Genomic DNA, 22,500 nt, shown 5'->3' with positions numbered 1-22,500 from the left:
CGACGAAGAGAATTACCGTATAACGTTCGAAATTGAACATCGATCGGATCGTCGACAACGACGACGACGGCGACGACGACGACGACGACGAGGACGAAGGGAATCGTTCCGTCTGCCTTCCATTTTAGTTGCCAAATAAAATTGATATTAAGATCTGAAAAGATCGAGTAGACTTTGAAGGAAGGATATTTAACGAAGGTTACATTCACATTTTCTCTCTCTCTCTCTCTCTCTTTTTAATACTCTGTTATTTTATTCGTAAAGGATATAAATGAGAAAGCATTAGTTGATATCCATTCTTTCTGGGCCGCCATTATACTTTTTCTCTATCATGGTCTATCCACGTGCAATGATACGAATGAAGTTAATTAAGAAATGAAAAGGAAAAGTATATGTAAGGAAAGAAAGAAAGAGAGAGAGAGAGGAGGGGAGAGAGAGAGAGACCAAGGGATGGAGGAGACTCAGAAATCTAACCTCAAAGTGGCACCATGGGAAAGCTTTCGACGTGATACTCAAGTAATTACGTAGGGTCTAGAAATACCGTGTCTACCATCGGCGCCATTTCTCCTCTTCATCATTCCCCGTTCTTCTCCTTCGTATTCTGGGAAACTCCCTAGGAACGCCAGGAGTCCTTCGTGCGTCTCCAATTAAGGGCTACGCACGATCGTGGAAGCTCTCGAGTTACGATGAAGCGTACTCGTACGAGTGTCTCCTACGACGACAACGACGACGACGACGAAGACGACAACGACAATGATGACGACTACGATGACGTAGACAACGACGATACTAGCGAATAGGATGTCTGTTGAAAGGGTGGCAAGTACTCGTACAAGACTTCGTTAAGAGGCATCCCTCTAGAACATCAAACGTGACAACGTCTAATATTATGTGCATAAAGGGTAGAGGGTATCTTAAAAGTATGCGAAATACGTTGAAAAGGGCATGGTCATAAAGGGATCTACCTTTCTGTTCATTAATCTTCTATCTTATATTCTAAACATAAAATTTTCATTATTATATTATATTATATTATATTATACTATATTATATAATAATTGTATTATTTGATAATATCAAAAAATATGAAGAATAGTTTGTTGACGTATATAAACAATGTTATCGATCAATTTGTTCCTTACGATAATTAAACGATTATATCTCGTATTATATATTCGTCGATTTTTATCTTACCTATAAAAATAATCTAAGAATGATATTCCTTCATTTATTATATCATCGAAGGACGCCATCATCACAAACACCATCATCACAAACACCATCATCACAAACACCATCACAATCACTATCACCAATCACCAATCACCACTATCACAATCACCGATAATATCAGCGAAAAAATCAATTAAATATTTCTCATTAAACGATAGATCCAATTGGAAAAGATCATTTCTTGATGTCGTTATTGCTTATTATCCTGTTTATTACGATCTTGATACGTTGAACGTCGATAAATGACTAAACCATTGTGACTCATGAAACCGACGATGAGTCGCACGATACAAACATACTCTTTCCATCTATTCTCTGTCTGACCTTTCGTGTTTATTTTTCTTCCTTCCTTCTTTCTTTCCTTCGTTCATTCGTTCGTTGGTTCGTTCGTTGGTTCATTCGTTCGTTCGTTCTTCCCCTCTTTTTTCATTATTATAATAATAATAATAATAATTATTATTAAATACAATTATTTATATAATTAATTATATTATTAAATATCATTAATATAATTATTATATAATAATAATAATAATTATTATTATTATTATTATTATTATTATTACTATTAATTATTATTATTACTAAAAATGACTCTCGCACACTGATTCGAAAGCTCGCGGTAGAAAATTCGTGGATTGAATCGAATAGAGTGCGGCATGGAAATGTAAAACGTACGACGGCGAGGGACGACGGCGTGCCACGAGGTTGGTAATTACTTGATGAAAAAAACCGGGTCAGTTAGCTTACACCGACAAACTTTATCCTTTTCTCTATGCCACTGTCGAGAAACTCTTGCCCCACCCTCCTCTTCAACCCTCCCGCTGCCGCCCCCACCGTAGCCTTGTTTATACCGTATATACATAAATACATATATACGCGTATATTTTATATGTATATATTACGAGATGTATTATTATTTGCAATGAGTACGTTCACTCGTTATCATATTTTCTCATCGTACAGGTTTGTTTAATTCGAGATATAAGAGAAAGAAAAAGAAAAAGAGAAGAAAAAAAAAAAATATATATATATATATATAATAAATAAAAGAATTATGAAAGTTGTGTGCAATGTTATCGAGAACGAGTAAATTTTTGTATCTTAGTTTTTACGTACGTTTCAATTTTTATTGGAACAGAAAAGGAAAAGAAAAGAAAGAGAAAAAGAAATGGAAAGAGAGAAAAAAAAAAAAAAAACAGAAACAAATAATATTTTCATTTGAAACCACTCATCCTGTATATTTTCATCGGATAACTCTTTTCTAGTACGAGTTAATGAAAATTGCGGCATGGAAAACCGAATGTGCGGTTAAAATATGAAAATCTCTTCTTTTGCTATCTGGCAAAAGTTAACTCTGCTATCCGGTATATTTTCTTTTTTGTTAAAATCGTACGAGAAAGAGAGAGAGAGAGAGAGAGAAATATATATATATATATATATATACATATATAAATAAACTGACCGAAGCTGAATGAAGCCATGAAGTTGACTTCATTTGAATTTTTTACTCCCCTTCTTCTTGATCTTCCTCTGCCAGCTTCTCTCTCTCTCTCTCTCTCTCTCTCTCTCTCTCTCTCTCTCTCTCTTTCTCTCTGCTGATACCCTTTCGACCGTTGCCTATTCTTCCCAACGGAAAAAGTTTTTTCATTAACGTGTATGTCAGCATAGATGAATAATTAGTACAAGCACATTGCGGTCATCTCGAAATTACGAAGGCATCAAGGACGTATATACATATATATATATATATATATATACGTATATAAGTATATTTGTATGTATTTATATACGTATATACGTATTGTCAGAATTTTTCAATATTAAGAAAAATTACAATATTATAAAATAGAATAAAAAAAAAAATTTTCCCTTTGTTTGAAATGATAATAACAAAAGATTCGTATTGAAATCATACGATAAATTGAATTCTCGTATTTTTCATCTTTTCAAACTTTTATTCGGTCCTTTTTAAAAGAAAACTTTGGAGAATAAAGAAGGGCTAAGAGTAAAAAAAAGCTTATAAGAAGTGGACTTAGGTGAGTTCATAAAATATCCTGCCTAATCAAAAGTTTTCAACGTGTACGAATTATAGACGCCCCGGGAACATAAAAATCTCGTACCTACCTATTGTTAACAGACACTTTCTCTTTCTCTCTTCCCTTCTCTCTCTCTCTCTCTCTCTCTCTCTTTCTTCTTCTATATCTATATATTTTTCATCCCTTACAGTTATCATCAAGATAAAAAAAAATCTTTTTATTCCAATTACCTCATAAATTATATTCAATGTACACCATTGTAACTAAAGATCGTAAGAAGAAAAGAAAGAAGCAAAAAAATAAAACAACACACACACACACACACACACATATACTGTCACAGAAGTATGAAAGTTAAAAAAAAGAAAAAAAAAATGAAAAGGAAAGAAAGAAGGAATAAAAAATAACACCAACACTTGCAGACATTGAGATCATTTATTTATAAAAAATATACGATAACCTATTTGATAAGAAAAAAAAAAAAAAAAAAGGAAAGGAAAAAAAAAGAAGAATAAGGAAAAGAAAATGATACGAGAGAACAATAAGTGAAGAACGAGCATTAGCGATTAGTATGAATGAAAATTTATTAAATAACCGTACATACGTAAATAAATATTCGTAAATCAAATATTTGGGAGAAAACGCGTGTCTGAACATTAATGGAGGGCAAAGTTAGAAGAAAAAGAAGGATGAGGAGAAAGGATGGTTGAGTATAAGAGAGAGAGTGAGAGAGAGAGAGATAGAGAGATAGAGAAAGAGAAAGAGGGAGGGAGGGGGTGGCCGTCAGTCATAAAAATTTTCCTCCAAGTGAGTCAGGAGGTTTTGAGAGCTAATTAAAGTTCCCAAGAGGGCTGGTAGACCTCTCACGAAGTTTCATCGGAGTGAAAAGTTAGCCGAGGTCGGGACATGCTCGACGTTAATCCATGGCGGAGGCTCGAATATATCCACTACTACCACCACCATCACTACTGCTACTGCTACCACCACCACCACCGACAGGAATCCCACTACCCCTTCTCGTTGAAATATCGCGAGATTTAACGAATATTCTTGCGCGTCCTTGTAAGCTCGCTCTCTCTCTCTCTCTCTCTCTCTCTTTCTCTCTGCACCCTCCCTCCTCTCATCGTTTTAACCTCTCTCCCATACCATCTCTAGTTTCCCTACCCTAATAGTATAACTCCTCCACCATCGAAGGATTTAATGTCAAACGAACAATTGGAAGTAATTAACCATGTCGATTTTATCGGTACTAATTGTCGTCCATAGATGCATTTTCAACAAGATATCAAACTCTTCTCGTATTTCGTATAACGAGCGAATGCTGTTGTACATTTTATAAATTGTCGATCTGTGATTCACTTACGAATAAAACACGTACGTATATGTACGTACGTATCTATGCTATGTTTGCACGCGTTAACGTATGTATGTATATACGTATTTGTATATATTTACATTCACCATACTATTCGACAAGATTAATTAAACTTGAAATCGTGTTATTTCCAATAGATATCGTTCACGGCAAAGAATCGATATTGTCGAGTATACACTATTCGAATATTTTTGATGGTGTCACGTGTGTCACGTTAAATATCAAAGAATAAAAACGTACTCGATTTCAAGATAAAAATAAGTATTGATCTCTCTCTCTCTCTCTCTCTCTCTCTCTCTCTCTCTCTCTCTCTCTCTCTCTCTCTCTCTCTATCTCTCTGTTTCCCTCTTTCTTTCTTTATTTCTCTTTATTTTCTTTATATTTCGTTATTTTTTTCCTTTTCTTACACCATAACGTAAGGTGAAAATTTTCCACGAATAAAGGGAAGAAAAGTAAAATTCTGGATAACTGAGAAACTTCTTTTTCTGCAAAATTACGGCCTCCACGGCCGCGACGCGGCCGGTAGAGGACTGATTTATCGAGCTATAAATCACATTAATGCACACTTTTTAGTTTCATGAGAGAAATTTAAGTAAATGAGAGCAAGTGCGAGAGAGAGAGAGAGAAAAAGAAAATAAAAGAACTTCGTGTTACGCGAAGAACGGTTGGGATGACAAAGGCCGACAGGAAATTAATATCATATAATGTGGCTAGTAGTTGGCGAAAGGTCTTCGAATAATTTAAACACATTTGACGTTACCCAATAGATCCTAAAAAACACCTGTACCTTCAACATTTACTCGCTGAAACGAAAATTGTAAAAAGAGGAAAAAAAAAAAGGTAGAAAAAAAAATTACTATGGAAAAATATACTCACAAAAAAAGAGTACATCTTTTCGAATACTCTCTCTCTCTCTCTCTCTCTCTCTCTCTCTCTCTCTCTCTCTCTCTCCAAAAAAAAAGATAGCCGCACATATACATATATATATATATATATAGAGAGAGAGAGAGAGAAAGGGAGAAAGACAGTAAATAAAAAAATATTCGAAACGACCCCCATCGTACGTGATATTTTTTTTCAAACATGCCGCTGAAGCATCGACCCGTAATCGAATTATTAAACGGTAAAGTGAAGCGAATCCGTTTATTTCAATATCACCCGAACAGAATATTTTCTATGATGTCGTTAAAGGCCCTCGATTGATGATAGCTCGTTAACAAATTATTTTCTTTTACGTTTCTCGAGCTACTCTCGTAACCATTTACGAACGAACAGTGTATAACAATTTTCAAAAACGAGGTTATTACACAGGAGACTACGGCCTACATTACACATCGTCTGATCGGTATCATATGTTTGTCGAGTTTCCTAACCAACTCTCTCTCTCTCTCTCTCTCGCTCTCCCTCTCTCTTTCTCTCTCTCTCTCTGTGTTAAACCTATGATCGACAAATATAGAACGTTACTGCGGCTACGCGTTACATGCACCGGGAATAAGCCTTCGCAAATAGTGACATTAATTGTCTACGCTACGTCCTGTTTGCATGCTATTATTCAGAATAATCGACGACTATTGGTAGCGCTATGTCGTTGAAATTCATGACCATGTTAAATGTCCAATACGTTAGTACGTAGATCCATTTCTATTTCTAACAATAAGTTTCAAGGAAACATGTACTATGATTTAGCAAAAGTCATGGCGAAACAATAATCTATTATTTATTAATATATATATATATATATATATATATATATATATATATATTAGGAATCTATAATTATTAATATATTATTATCGTTTATCGTAAACATAGAAATTGAGAGAATAGAAAAAGAGAATCCTGCGAAATTAATAACTATAACAATGTGAAACTAAATAAAGTTTCATGGTATTACTATTATAAATATAATATTAAGAATTATTTCAAGTTATTCAAATGCAAATGAATAATTAACATATCTGAACAACGATGGAACATCAAATTCACCGCATTAACATACCTAAACATCGACAAGACATTAAATTCAACGTTCGGTCGGTATCTATTTACGTTGGAACGTTGAATATAGCTTACTCATCTTCCCTCTCTCTCTCTCTCTCTTTCTCTTTCTCTCTCTCTTTCTCTCTCTCTCTCTCTCTCTCTCTCTCTCTCTCTCTATCTCTCCCTTTCTCGAGTCGTGCGAAACACGTGTCTCAAATTCAAATTGAAAGGGGGATCAAACAGCGTGGAACGGTGGGGAAACACGATCGCTTCTGTACTCGAGTCACTCCAAGATAGAGATAGAGAGATAGATAGATACATAGAGAGAGAGAGAGAGAGAGAGAGAGAGATAAATAGATAGAGAGAGAGATGGAGTAGGACTCTAGCATGGCCCAATTTTCGTCGTGAGATTGCGATCAGGTGACCGTAAAACGTATACGCGAGGTAGAGAATTTCGTGGGATAGATAGGTGGTGAGTTACTCTCTCTCTCTCTCTATCTCTCCCTCTCTATCTATCTATCTCTATCTCTCTCTCTCTCTCTCTCTCTCTGTTCGCTCAACACATCTTCAAGTCCCCGCTCCCAAAGCCGGCCTATCATCGAAATGGCTGGGGATTCGAGCATCTGCCCAAGCGGATATCGTATTTACGATATTACACTTGGCCCGTCTGGTAACTGCTTTACCAGTACGATGTCGTTTGCCATTGCAGAGAGAAAATAACAGCAACAGCAACAGCAGCAGTCGGGTACTATCAATGAATGAATGAACGAACGAATGAAAGAATGAGGAAACAAACAAGCAAACAAGTAAATCTTCTGGCAAGGACTAAAAAACCTTGCTGTTATATTGGGGGAAACTTGATTTCTTTTCTACTCTTTATCGATCTCAAACTACTACCCTTCGACTAATCATCCCTTCGAGCTTATTTTCTTATTCGCCTTCGATGTTTATCGGTTTGGAAAGTTTTCTTCTTCTTCTTCTTCTTCTTCTTCTTCTTCTTCTTCTTCTTTTTCTTTTTCTTCTTCGATTATGTTTAAGATAACGCTTGTTAAATTATCTTGTTAAATGTTATCTTGTTAAACATCTTTGTTAAAGATACATAATTAAATTTCCTCGATAATTAGATAAAGGATAATAAATATATGAGAGGATTATTTTCTTCGAAGAAAAATGTCATATTGTTTGATCTGACAAATATCTTCGGAACATTTTGATTGAGAATAACTTTTTTTCCTTTTAAAAATTTCAATTCTAATGAAACTTTTCTTTTTCAATTTATTCTAATGAATATCTAATAAATGAATATCGAACGATATTAGAGATAGTTAACTATTAGAGATCGTAACTGCATAACTATTCTCTTCAAAGAGATATATCCTTTTTGTGTTGAGTATTGAAGGTTGAAAGGGCTAACCAAAAAGTCATTTCTGAAAGTTCGTTCGATCTCGAAATCTATCGCGTTTGGAACAATGCTCGTCAAATGAGATGGCGAAGGCAATCGAGCGAGATCCGATAGCCCGCACGATTCTATCCTTTTCGCCGTCACGATCATCCCTCTCTCTCTCTCTCTCTGTCTCTCTGTCTCTCTTCTACCTTTTCTCGCTTTGTATTTACTCTGACCTACGTGATTTTCCACAGTGCAAACTGCACGGAATGCACAAATGCTCGAGAAAATAGATATCGCCGTTGAGAGGTCAAACGGAAGACAGAACGTTTCAACCCCCTTCTCTATCTCTATCTATATGTCTACCTATCTATCTATCTATCTATCTATCTATCTATCTATCTATCTATCTATCTATCTATCTATCTATCCGTCTATATATACATGTATATATATATATATCTCCCTCTTTTTCATCGGTCATGATTTCTCTATACGCGAACACGGAGCTCCGCGATTGACGCTTTCAATTCGCCGTGCGAAACTTTGCTCTGCCAAAACCGGACTCAGTGCCGTTTCGTTATTCCCAAAGCTCCCGCTTGATGCAACGGCAACGATTTGAAAAGAACTGCGGACATGGTAAATGGAAGAGTACGTTCAATCGACATACCTTTTTCTTTTTCTTTCTGTCTGACCCTTCGTTCGAAACATTTTTCCTACGACGCGACGACGGCGTTACGTCGGGATAACTCTTCCGTATTTTTTCAAATAGGAGAAAAAAAAGCTTTAATGTTCGAATAAAAAAACAAATTGTAGATAATATATATATATATATAATAGTCAATAATATTGATAATAATTAATATATACTATAATCTATTATAACAATTAACGTTAATGAATGATAATTTTTCTTTAACAAATGATATTCATTAATTAATTATAAACATAAAAAAAAATGCAATATATATAATACATAAAAACACACACACATATGCATATTTATATAACGCATAAACATATATATATATATATACATTTATATATTATCTGATTTCAATCTGTGATAGGTAGAATTTATATGATCTTCAAAGACCATCAATTATTCATAATTATATTTCAATATGATTCGAGATATAAATAATGAACACGTGATATGTTCATTTTGTTAATTAATTATCTATTCATTTAATTTTGATAATTAATTATTTATAATGTGATAATTAAGTTGCTATATTACATTATCTTTGAATTCATAATAAATATTTTTTATAATGTATAACTCCAACTGAATGTCGAAAGAAGTTTATAATGAGAGATCCAAGAGAGTATCGATCCTCTTATTTTATCTCTCCTTTTCCTTCCCTTCCTCTCTCTCTCTCTCTCTCTCTCTCTCTCTTTCTCTCTTTCTCTCTCTCTCTCTTTCTCTCTCTCTCTCTCGAAGTTCGTTGAAAAATTTTACTTCAGCATAGTTTAACTTTCGCTTCCTTCTCACCCTCGGTGAGTTCCAAATATCTACCAACTTTATCCATGGCCATTGATAGAGGTAATAACTCACTCCCATTTTTACGAGTAGAAGTGATCGAAAGATCATCTTCGATCGTTGAATGTGCCTATGGGAAATACATTTACATACGTATAACACACACTCACACACTCACACACACACACACACATATATATATATATATATGACAAGTTCTTTAATATGAGAGATTTAAATATTTTGGAAACAATCCATTTTTAAAAAGGAAATGTGAAACAAAAATTGTTCCATTTTTTGAAAGTAAACATAACAGCGTTATTTATTTCTGATCCGGTGAACATGATACGGCAAAACGGGACAAGATTATGGATTTCATGATTCAGAAATAAATGACGTTCGTTTCATTCTAAACTAAACAACTTTTGTTCTAAACTTTCCTTTCGAAAATCGAGATATTTAGGTGTATCAATTTTTTGTAAAAAAAAATTCACCCTCCAGATACGCGTTCGATGATAAAAAAAAAAAAAAAAAAAAAAAAGAAGAGAATTTATCAACGTAAAGAGTAAATCGATCATAATTTATTTTCGAATATCCTAAAACTCTGATTGCATTTAAAACAAAATATGAACACATAATACAAAGAAAGAAAAAAAAAAAAAACGAAAAGAGAGAAATTGATTGAATTTACGTGAAACGTTAAAAGTATGATAAGAAGCTTTACCTCTTGATATTCTTAATATATTGTTTCGCGTAAATCAATCTAAAGATGGTTTTACTCTGATGCATCTTTAAAACCCACAACGAGCTTAGGTAGGTCGGCTTTATATTTTCCTCAGGACATCGACATTAATCCGTCAATTAAATCGACGTGATAGTAAATAAATTCCACGTTAACCTTATTTTTCATGGAGTACAATATATCTTTTTTTTTTTTTTTTTTTTTTTTTTTTTTTTTTTTTTTTTTTTTTTTTAAATACAATGAAACCTGTACCGTCCAATATTATTTTTTGTATGCTTTATATTCCTCTCTTTTTTTTTCATTTTTTTTTTTTTTATCCTAACAATAAATATCTGAAAAAAGATTGACGGAAACGAAAAAATATTCTCAAATAGGTTCATATTTCATGTTTACTCTAATACGAATTATTATAAAATATAATGAAAGCCGATTCATTCAATTTCATTTGTTTTTCGTTTTCTTTTTTCTCTTTAATTTTTTTTTTTTTATTTCCTTCTTTCTTCCTCTTTCTTTTTCTTTCTTCTTCTTTTATTATTAATGAAAAAAAAAATAAATAAATAAATAAATGAACAGAAATTGATAGAAACAAGAGATTTCCTCGAATACCCCCATATTTCGTGTTTACTCTAATACAAATTATTATTCACATTCCATTCCAATGTGGATAATTCTGACAATGGTAGATCCAAATAAATTTAATATAATTCGAGCAAAAGCAGAAAATGAATGAATGTGGTAATAACATTCCTCCATATATTCGTAATATACAAAATAGAATTTTTAATTAAATAAAAAGTTCATTTTTTGATTGGTTAATCTCTTTCTCTCTTAATCTTGACGCACTTTAATAAATGCTTCCAAAAGTATATATCTAAATCAGAGATTGACAATATTTTTTCATTAAAAAATATACGCCGTAATAGACTAAAACTTATGACAAAAGTGAATTTAATCGTAATTTTTTCCTAAATGAAGTAAAAATTATAAACTTAAAATATAAATTTCAATATAGATAATTATTTTTAATGAATTTATTAATGAACGACAAAATTCTATTTATCATGTTTTAAGAGAATTTTTTTTCTATTCTTTTTTTTTTTTTTTTTCTTTCTTTTCCTTTTTTTCTTTTCGTTTAATATTTCATCGATAGCGACAGACACGTGAATATCCGCATATTTTTAATAATAATGGCGAACGAACAAAGAAGGAACAAAAAGATAACCATTCAGAATTTTATGTATGTCTATATATATATATATATATATATATTGTGAAAGTAAATATAATTCAATTATCATTCCAAGTTCCAACTCAATTTCAACAACGTACTTTGTCCAATTGAAAAGGCAAGATTTTATAATTAGAATCGAACCAGGAATCTCTAATCGTACCAAACCAAAGTCTATAGGGAAATGGAAATTCCTCCCTCCTTTTCGACAATTGCAATATTGAAACGTAATAGTGGTAAAGTAGAAAATATAACTAACGTAGTGTTGTACAAGCTTGGTTTACAACTTGTAACAGTAACTCGAGAATATAGAGAGAGAGAGAGAAGTTACATCGATGATTCACATTCATTATTGGTTATATTAGTTTCACAGTTCTCATATTGTAATTTGTATTAGATAAATAAATGTAAATTCTCTCTCTCTCTCTCTCTCTCTCTCTCTCTCTCTCTCTCTTTCTCTTTCTCTCTCAATAACACAGTTCACTGATCAAACTTTCGAGCATATTTGTAATGCGTTAATAAAAAGCAAATATTATATATAAATAGATATTTTGTAAAAATTCTTTTACTTTTCTTTTCTTTTCTTTTCTTTTCTTTTTTCCTTTTCTTTTCTTTTCTTTTTTATTCGTTTATCCTTCATTTTATCACATCGCATTTCTTTCCCATCCACGCACTATCCTCGCCAAAGGGGAAATAAAGTTAACGCGAAATGGGGTCGTGATCCTGGGATTGAAATACTTCTGATCTAGGATATCTACTACTATCGGTTGGTTACTCCTTGCTGGTCGAAAACGAAAGGAAGAAGGATCGTACCAGACGATAGGCCAATCTACGACGTCTAAAACGAATCGGTCTACTTTTACGATTTGGCACAAGAGTAACATTCGTCAATGTTACCGATACATCTTTCGTTTAAGGCAAAAATTTCTCTAGAAATCGATTAACCTTATCCTCCAACCATCGAGACAATTAAATCGATCGATATCGAAATTATCCTTTATCGATTGTAACGAAGTTATTATTGAGAAAAAAACAAAAGAAAAAACGAAAAAAAAAAGACAACAATAAATAATTAAAATATTAAATATATAATACATACATATTTACAATTAATAATTTAAATAATTATTAATAGGATTAATACTTTAATGATCATCCGAAGAAGAGAGGAAAAAAAATCATTCCAAAAAAAAAATCGATAAGATCTTTGCAAATACAAAAGAATACAAGTTGAAAAGGGATAAACAAACTTGTGAACTTTTGAAAACGTACGTATATTTATTCATATGCAAATAAAATAAAAGAAATAAAAGATACTTGTATACGTACATACATATATGCGTGCTTAGATATATATATACGTAACAAGAGCCATGTCACTGTGGTGACTTTATGAAAAGACTATTCAATATAATATTTCTCACGGATGACGTGCGCATCGTTCTTCTTTTTTTTTTTTTTTCTCTTTTTTTGCGATATAGTAACCGAAAATGCGGCTCTTTTAACATGCATCGTAAACATTAGATTTCCCCCTACTATGATGCGTTCCTTTGTTGAAAGTTATATTTTCTTTCTTTTATATTTATTTTTCGAAAGTAAAATAGAACGAAATTTAGGTCAATAAATATCTCTCGCGATGCGGTAACGTACGAATCCCGAGCACGTGAATTTCGTTATCCCGCCATCAACCCACTGCCGCCCCTCTACTCCGCCCCCTCCCAAACACACCCCCAACTAACCCATCATACTTTTTTTTCATTTTCTGCTCTTTCTTCCTTTTTAAGCCATTTTTATTTTCCTCTCTTTCTCTCTCTCTCTCTCTCTCTCTCTCTCTCTCTCTCTGTCTCTCTCTCTTCTCCTTTCTCTTGCCCCACCTCCCCCCCCCCTCTCTCTCGCTTTTTTCTTCCTTTGTCTAGCTCGCTTTACGCCGCTTACGAGATTGCAATATCGCGAAGTGCGGTTCCGATTTTGTAAGTCCCTACGAAAATATATATATATATATATATATATATATATATATATATATATATATGTAACACTTGAACTAGATCACAGAATACTTTTGAAGATTTATTAATGACTCAGTTTGAAAAATTCCTATCGATATTCCGGATATATTTTGTCGACAAAAAAAATCCGACGATTCTTTATTGAATTAAATAAAAAGATAAAAAGAGAATTAGAAAAAAAGAAAAAAGAAAAAAAAAAAAGAAGAAAAAAACGATGGAAAACAAAGCAAACCAAAAGCCAAAACAAAACGAAAAAAAAAAGAAAAAAGAAAGGAAAAGAAGAAAATTGTCAAAATAGTTCACATTCGGTATTTTGTACTCGACGAGTAAAGAGAGAGAGAGGGAGAGAGAGAGAGAGAAAGAGAGTGGAGGGGGAGGCGGGGGCGGAGGGAGAGAGAAGGGTGGAAAAAATCCCTCAATTCTCTTTTCTCGTCGACTCTCATAGATAGTGTATGTACTGTACTAAATAGAAAATCCATTATCGAAGGTTATCGACATGACGAACATCCTAGAATGAAAATTTTCAAATATTCCAGCTGAAAGATCTTCGACTATTCGCACGTTAAAGGGGAGTGAGAAAAGAACAAACAATAAAAAGAAGAAGGGAGATATAGGTAGGTAGCTAGGTAGGTATCAGAAAGGGTGGATATATATCACGATTCGAACAATAAACCTCTCTCTCTTTCTCTCTTTCTCTCTCTCTCTCTCTCTCTCTCTCTTTTCTCTTTTTCTTTTTCTCTTAACCGCAAAATATCTCAAACGTTGTTGTTTTTTACCTTTTTTTCTTTCCTTTCCTCTTTCTCTCTCTCTCTCTCTCTCACTCTTTCTCTTTTTCTCGAAAAAAGGAATGAAATTTATGAACTACGCTCCACTTCTGCCGCTTGTACGGACAGCCTTCTATAAACTAGTACGGTACTACGTGACCTCGTACCAATATCACCTAACAATAACATTCTTCGAACCAAATGTAAACTTTTCTTATAGACACAATTCTAGATAGGTCAAATAAGTTGTATATTGGTAACGCAAATTCGTTAATATATTAATTCAATAACAAATAATAATTTTAATTAATAACGTAATATTAGAAAAAAAAAAGAAAAAAAAAAAAAAAAATATATATAATCTAAATGAGAGTAAAATTTAATAAAGGAAAAGAAAAATTTCTGGCTATCCTACAAATAATTAAAAAGTAACGTAGTATCTATAAATTAACAATATAATATGACAATTAATAATATAATAATAAATGAAATAATTAATTGACAATATAATATAATAGGTACAGAGTATAAATATATATACATGTATATATATATATATATATATATATATATATATATATATATATACATATGTATATATAATAGACAATACAAAAAAAAAAGGAAAAAGAATATTTTCTGATTTCGATATGATTCCTTTTATAATATCCGATAATAAGTTAATGATATTAAAATGTAATTAGTATAAAATTTATAATAACATAACGGTAATGTGAATATTAAAAAAAAAAAAAAAAGAATTTAACTGAATAAATAAATACTACAAATATTATAATACTATTATTTCATTCGAATTATTTGAAGTAGTTGAAAAAAAAAACAAAAAATAATAGACAAAGTACTTATTACATAAAAACATACATACACACATACATACATATATATATATATATATATATGTATGTATGTGTGTATGTGTGTGTACATATGTATTTATACAAAGGCTAAAACGTTCGAGTTGCTTTTTATGTTAATGTACGTGGCACAAGCGACGCAAAGAGAAGCATGCACGCGTATTGTAAACCGGATTCGCGGAAACCGAAATATGGATGCAAAGAACGCCGTATAACCGGCGTATGTGCATACATTTATGCACCCTTTCCTCCCTTAACCCCCATCTACCCCACCTCTTGCGCATGAAGAGTAGCGTACGCATGCAAACACACTTGTATATAACATACGTACGTTGGTACGTAGGTAATACATATGTATGTATATGTATCATTCGTACGGATATGTACACAACGAATGCCACCATTACATTTTACTGAAATTCCACGTTATAGTAGTAACGCCAAATCAAAAAGCGACAGAATGCAGGTACGAATATACATATATATATATGTATATATAGAGATAGATAGATACATGGATGGATGGATAGATAGATAAAGAGAGAGAGAGAGAGAGAGAGAGAGAGAGAGAGAGAGGGAGAGAGAGAGAGAGAGACAAAGAAAGATTTTAGCTGCAGGAATACATTTTTTTCCAATTAAGAACTTCATCTTCCTCTCTCTCTCTTTCTCTCTCTCTCTCTCCCTCTCTCTTTATCTATCTCTCTAAATTTTTAATTGAAAATAAAAATGTGCTTTCAGAGTTAAAACCTTTCTATTGTACAAAATCTACCACTTATCTTATACTTATCTATATACTGTATATATATATATATATACGTCTTATACGTAAGACCGTCGATTTAACCAAACGTTTTTACTTCTAAAAAGATGAGAAGAAAAGGAGGTAATTGAGAAAAAGTTTCTTTTAAGAATTACGACAACGAAAATCGTACCGACGCGATATGTGCTGTGAAAGTTTTCAAGTCTTAAGAAAACCACTTGGACTGACGATACTCGACCTTGCTATACTTACTACTACTTTTATCCCTTTTCCTCTCCTCACTCTCATTCTCCCTCTCCCTCTCTCTCTCTCTTTCTATCTATCTATCTATCTATCTTTCTCTTTCTCTTTCTCTTCCTCCATTTTCATCGTTTCAAGAAAACGAGGAAACTTCTCCCACTTGGAATCCCACGGTGACGATTTTCCCAAATGTTATAAACTCCCCTTAAAACGATCGAACATTTCTACTATGTTGGTGGATAGGAAGAGGATGGAGTGGGAGGAGGAGGTGGGAATTGGGGTGGGAGGGGGGGGGGGGTGGGTTACTCGAACTAAAAGAAATCTTTAGATCAGACTTTGTGAATTTTCTTACGTGAGAAAATAAATGCTCGTGAAGTACATAGAGATATATACGCATATACGTATATACGTACGTACGCACTCACTAACTACATACATACAAGACAAACATACATATATATATATATATATATATATATACATAAACATATATACACGCGTGAACACATAACTGGTAAATAAGAAAAGAGTAACCCGTTAGAAACTCCTCTTACGTACGAACTTACGACGTACCATTTGTTCTCAGCATGCCGAGAGAAAACAGTGTGAGCCCTTTCTTATCTCTACCTCTCTCTCTCTCTCTCTTTCTCTCTTGCTCCTCTCTCAGTATATCTCTGTCTCTTCTTCTCTTTCTCTCTCTCTCTCTCTCTCTCTCTCTCTCTCTCTCTCTCTCTCTATAACTAACTCTTAGCTCTTCTTAGCACGAAGTAAATAAAATCTGACCGATGACGATAATAAAGAGAACCACTTGGTAGGTTTTTTATCTGTTCTTTCTTTTTTTTTTTTTTTTTTTTTTTTTCATCGATGACCTTGTTGTAGTTAGATACTTGGTTTATTTGTTAAGATAAAAAACAATAAATCATTGGTGTTATTTAAATTTCTTAATATCTCTAGTTTGTTTTTTTACTCTCTATCTATCTCTCTTTCTCTTTTCCTCTCAGTGAAACTCAAAACGGAGCTTGCGTACTACCGCACTCAAAAAGGTATTCGTTTGCCAAACACAGACTGGTCAATCAAGCACCATTCAACGAATATAACAAAATAACGTGCGAAACGTTTTTTTTTTTGCTAACCAACGACGCGCTTACACTGTACGACGATTTAACTAAGCGACACCATTCAATGATGTTCAATGTACGATTGAAAATCGAAAAAAGAAGAGAGAAAGAGAGAGAGAGAGAGAGACAGACAGACAGACAGACAGACAGAAAGACAGACAGACAGATAGATAGATAGATAGACAGATAGACAGATAGACAGACATTGAGAAGTGAATACAATAGCGTACATGAATAAGTATATTTCTTAATTAGATATCAGATATTAAAATATACAAAATATTATCGTAAATCCTGATTGTAAATTTACAAGGCTGTTTGGATTAATAAAAAATGAATTTAATGAATTAATTACTCAATTCTCATTCATTTGCTATCGTATCATACCATAGACGTCTTTGCAAAAATCATAAACTTTTTAAGCTCACTTCAACCATATAATTTGCACCGTCATAAAGCTCAGGACGGCCGCGTACACGCGTGGCTATGGTACAAACGTGCGCATAACTTTTCCGGTTAGATAGTCGAATACGCGCGCAAGGTAGTTTGCCAGGCCGTTGTAACTTTTGTTATGGAAATATATATTCAAAGATCCTTTAATATTCATGAACACGTTGCGTTACGTACGTAGATACATACACGGAATACGCATGTACCATAACCGAATAATAATTTAACGTTGTTGTTATTTACTTGTTTCTATTTTTTTTTTTCTTTCTTCTTTTTTTTTTTGTTTTTTTTTCTACGTATGATTGAATTTCACTAGCTTCGTTCTAAAACATTTCAGAATTCCTTTTTTCTTTTCTTTTCTTTTTCTTCTTTCCTTCCTTCTTTTTCTTTGTATTTTTATTCATTTATTTATTTATTTATTTATTTTATATATATATATATATATATATATATATATAATATATACAATTAGCTTCCTCCTGAACCATACAGCAGCATATTTGATGTATCCAAATTTCATGTACATTTGAATAGTAACACTTAATAATGTTTCCATCTCGTATAAATATTAATAATTTATGTAAATATAAATTTAATCGAATGATTTTGTTCTCTTAGATCTTACGATTTGTGAAATTTGTAACGGATTATTGGTCAATTAAAAATGTCACTCGAGTCTATTATCATGTTTCTTTTTTTTTCTTTTTTTTCTTTTTTACAAATTTTACAAATTTCCAACTTCGAGATTAAATATCATACTGTCTATATTTGAATAATCGCAGCTTTGTACAGTAATATTATTGTACTATGGTTTTTTAAAATGAGAGAATAAAATATATAAAAATTCAATAAGAACTTTTCATTCTTAGATCTAAATTATTTTTTCTTTTCACTTTTATATGACGATATTTTTTCGATTTAAGTACTTCAATTTTTTTCTCCAAATTCTTAAAATTCTTACAAACAATGTCATAAATTCTAATGATCAATTATTGTATTCTAACATCTTATATGTTATAAGAATAGTATTAATTTTTAAGATAAATATTCATTAATAAGGCTTATTCTTTTCCGCCCTTTCTTCTTTTTATTTCAATTTTTTTTTACTTTAAAAAGTATAAGGAACAATAATGAAAATTTGTAAGAATAAAAATGCTCGATCGACGTTCAAAAACAGGCACGTAGTAATGACTAAAGTTTGTAGTCTCGTTCCAACATAGTATCAAGTAATACCTATGTAGCTGTGTCACGTGACCTAAAGGGCGGATCGAACTTGGAATTACAGTAAAATTCTGTTTCTAAGAGAAAATTTAGAAGATTACGTCAACGTGAACCAACTTCGAGTCGTTGTATGTACATACATATATATATATATATATATATGTATATATGTATATATGTATGTAGTTCAAGTCAAGACACGAATCTTTACCTTTGTTTCATTATCATAACTTATATACCAATTACGTACATACATATATTGTACAGATTAAATTAAATTCTTGTTATCTTAGATTAAAACATTTAGATTATCATAATATATATATATATATATGTATATATGTACACATATTATTACGATTATTAGTATTATTATTATTTATTATTATCGTTTAAGTCGAAATGATTATTTTTTAATTAGAAAATAAAACACTTTATGTAATTGAATATTAGATTAATATATATATATATATATATATATATATATATATATATATATATATATTAATATTTTATATAACGTGACGTTTAATCAATAAAATTCATTTCAATTGGATATTTAAAAGATCGATATTAAATAATATTCCATATGACGCATTGTAAAATTGTAATTAAATTAACATTTTATTCTAAGCTTATATGTATATATATATAAATATATATATTTTTGTTGTATTAAATCCAGAAAAAGAAAGAGAGAGAGAGAGAGAGAGAGAGAGAGAGAGAGAGGGAGAGAAAGCTTAGAGAACGTATACGAACATATAAGATCATGTTAAATAGAACATATAAGAAAGTGTATAAACAAAACAATAGAGACGGTCACGTTATTGCCCTTAAACCAAGGAAGCTGCTCGCTATTATAGCATACGAGCTCCGTATTCCGCAACGTCAACATCTCCCTGTAAGACCCTGTCTCGCTTCTTCTCTCTCGGATTTTCAATGTTAATTAATTTTAATTTAATTTGTATTTTATATACATAGATATCGCACAACATAACTACACACACATACACATATATATATATATATATATATATATATATATATATTGTTTCTTAACAACATTCAACTTAATAATTTATATTTAATTATTCAAATTTAGTATTCATCGTATATATATGAAAATCTAGATGTTTACGTATCACAGATACATATATATATTTGAAAGTATAAAATCATCGTATACAACCTACTATATATATATATAAATATATATATATATATTCTCATATTTATTAATTACATACTTTATGTATAATTTATCACAGTCAACGAATTTATAATTGATTAATTGAGACGTATCAGTCAATTGTACTTTTTATTCTTCCTCATAGAAAATATTGTATCAAAATTAATTTCTATATCACAAATGAGTTTAAAATATTATTTCAATACGATAAATCTAAGAAATGCATATTATATTTATTTTATTATATTTAATATTATCATTATCATTATTATTATTATTAACATTATTTTTATTATTATCATCATACATATATCGTTGCATTATTTAATAAATTTAATTCAAATTTACAGGATGATCATCTTTCGTTATATAATGTATATAAGGAAGAAGTAATTTGCAGTAAAGACGTAATAAAATCAAATTTCATCGTTGGCTTATATATGCGTGTTATATTATACAAGGTAAGCTTATTGTTACGATGTTATGATAGCGTGTGTAAAAGAAAGAAAAAGAAAAAGGTAAAGAAAAATGGAGAAAAAGAAAAGAAGAGAGAAAGAGAAAGCGAGAGAGAGAGAGAGAGAGAGAGTGTGTGAGAGGATAAAACGTTTATCCTTACTAAGGTCATCGACTATTTTATTCAAGCCAAGTAATGTTTGATAATGTAAACAACTCTCCAAAACGTTTTCGAACTCGATTCCTTTCATTTCCTTTCTTTCTCTCTCTCTCTCTCTCTCTCTCTCTCTCTCTCTTTCTTTCTTTCTTTCTTTCTTTCTTTCTATCTTTTTCTCTCTCAAATATTCTACATTCTTTCTAATAAATTTATAAAAGCATCTTCATACGCGCGAGCAATCGATATTGCCTACGGTGTTATTGATCTATTTTGCATAATACAACGTACATAGACACTACCGTGCTAATGGCCGCCGTTCGTTGCATTAGAAAATTTGAAGCTTTGAAGCGTTGTTATTAAGTCATAAAGAATAATTAAAAATCGATATAGAGTGTATCCGCGTACCACAGATCACGGCGATTATTTAATCGCGTATATTATTATTTAATCGATATACAACTTCCGATCGTTTTAATTTTGACAATTAATTGATACATTTCTTCTCTTTTCTTTTTCTTTTTAATCTCGTTTTAATTTATTGTCATATTTGGTTTATTTTTCTTTCGTTTTTTTTTTTTTTTTTTTTTATACATATACATTTATCCAAGAAACTAAACATAATATATTTCTATAAACATTTTATTAATTGCACATCGACTATTCTTTAAACGTCATCTACTTTTTTAAATCAATTTTTTAATTTAATATTATACGTTAAATTAAAAAGGGGACGTTATACAGTCTATTTATTTATTTACTTTTTTTTTTTTTTTTTTTTTTTTTTTACATAATTACTCTTAGGATAATTAATATATTTTTCTTCATACGTATTCCTATCGTGAAAAAAATTAATTTTTGCAACGATCTATTTATCATTGATATTTATCGTTGATTTATACAGATTTATTTTGATACGAATCGAAAATTTTTCAACTTGTTTATACGTTTCGAATGATTTCTTTCAATTAAACATGCAATTCAAATATCAAAATATTTTTTTTTCAATAATATACTTCCTAATAAAATATTTGATTGACCAATAAATAATATTGATATTTTCGATGTTCTATATCCAAAGAAAATTCGACTAATAATTATCACGAAAAGTTTCGTTATTATCAATCAACTAGTTTGTCATTTTTTTTTTTTTTTTATGTTATAATTGCCATTCGTACATTTTGTTTGTACAATTCATAAATAAACAGTGCAATTAGTAGACAGTGAAAAAAGGCAAGCGATCGATATTAATTGCGATAAAATTATATTTTTTGATTTTTTCTAATTTTAATTAACAAACAACAAGAATATATGATGATCATAAATAATAAGACAAATCTATTAGGATAACGATGTTAAATTAAAAAACATAATGACAAAGAAAAACAAATTTAATTGAAATTCGATAGAATTAGAAATAGGATAAACTTTACGTTATAATTATCGTAAGATTAAAAGATACTAGAGAAGATCATCTAAAGTGTTCTAATCCTCTTTGATGGTAGAGAAAGTAAAAGGTATAGCCACGATGTCCGTGCAAATACAAATAGAAATGTCCTTACGTTGTGTAAGCCGTAGAAACGAGCACGTATTTGTTATCCTAAAATTAGGCTAGTGCTGTGGCCAAATGTAAACAGGCGACTATGATGGCATCGCATATGGAATCACGTTGGTGTATCTGTCTGATCGTCTGTTTGATGTCAGTAAACGTATGTACATATGTATACAGATACGTAAATACATATACGAGAATATAGATCTATATTATATATAACTGTTTATATATACATATGCATATATACA

At 31.2% G+C, this 22,500-nt stretch overlaps 1 protein-coding gene and 1 long non-coding RNA gene across 8 annotated transcripts in view; one reads left to right on the top strand and one right to left on the bottom strand.

The window, feature by feature from the left end:
- Window positions 1-440: 440 nt before the first annotated feature.
- The window catches only part of LOC124952203, a 37,986-nt gene continuing 15,926 nt past the window's right edge, over window positions 441-22,500 (bottom strand). For 5 of the 7 annotated variants that reach the window (XR_007101841.1, XR_007101842.1, XR_007101839.1 and 2 more), the window contains one exon: window positions 21,768-22,387. Coding sequence is in view for 3 of the 7 variants with exons in the window: in XM_047501732.1 (XP_047357688.1) it covers window positions 22,362-22,387 (26 nt within the window). In the remaining 4 variants the exon portion in view is untranslated. Of the gene's footprint in view, window positions 858-9,144; window positions 9,625-21,767; window positions 22,388-22,500 lie in introns of those variants that run through there. The other 2 variants (XM_047501730.1, XM_047501733.1) reach the window with 2 other exon arrangements.
- LOC124952205 overlaps window positions 19,704-22,500 on the top strand; it is a 15,854-nt gene continuing 13,057 nt past the window's right edge. Inside the window, exons 1-2 of the long non-coding RNA XR_007101843.1 lie at window positions 19,704-19,802; window positions 20,441-20,551. This is a non-coding gene — a long non-coding RNA (uncharacterized LOC124952205). The remainder of the gene's footprint in view (window positions 19,803-20,440; window positions 20,552-22,500) is intronic.

Source organism: Vespa velutina, chromosome 10, assembly GCF_912470025.1.
Source record: "Vespa velutina chromosome 10, iVesVel2.1, whole genome shotgun sequence".
Taxonomy (NCBI): Eukaryota; Metazoa; Arthropoda; class Insecta; order Hymenoptera; family Vespidae; genus Vespa; species Vespa velutina.
This window is presented reverse-complemented; position numbering and strand designations above follow the sequence as displayed.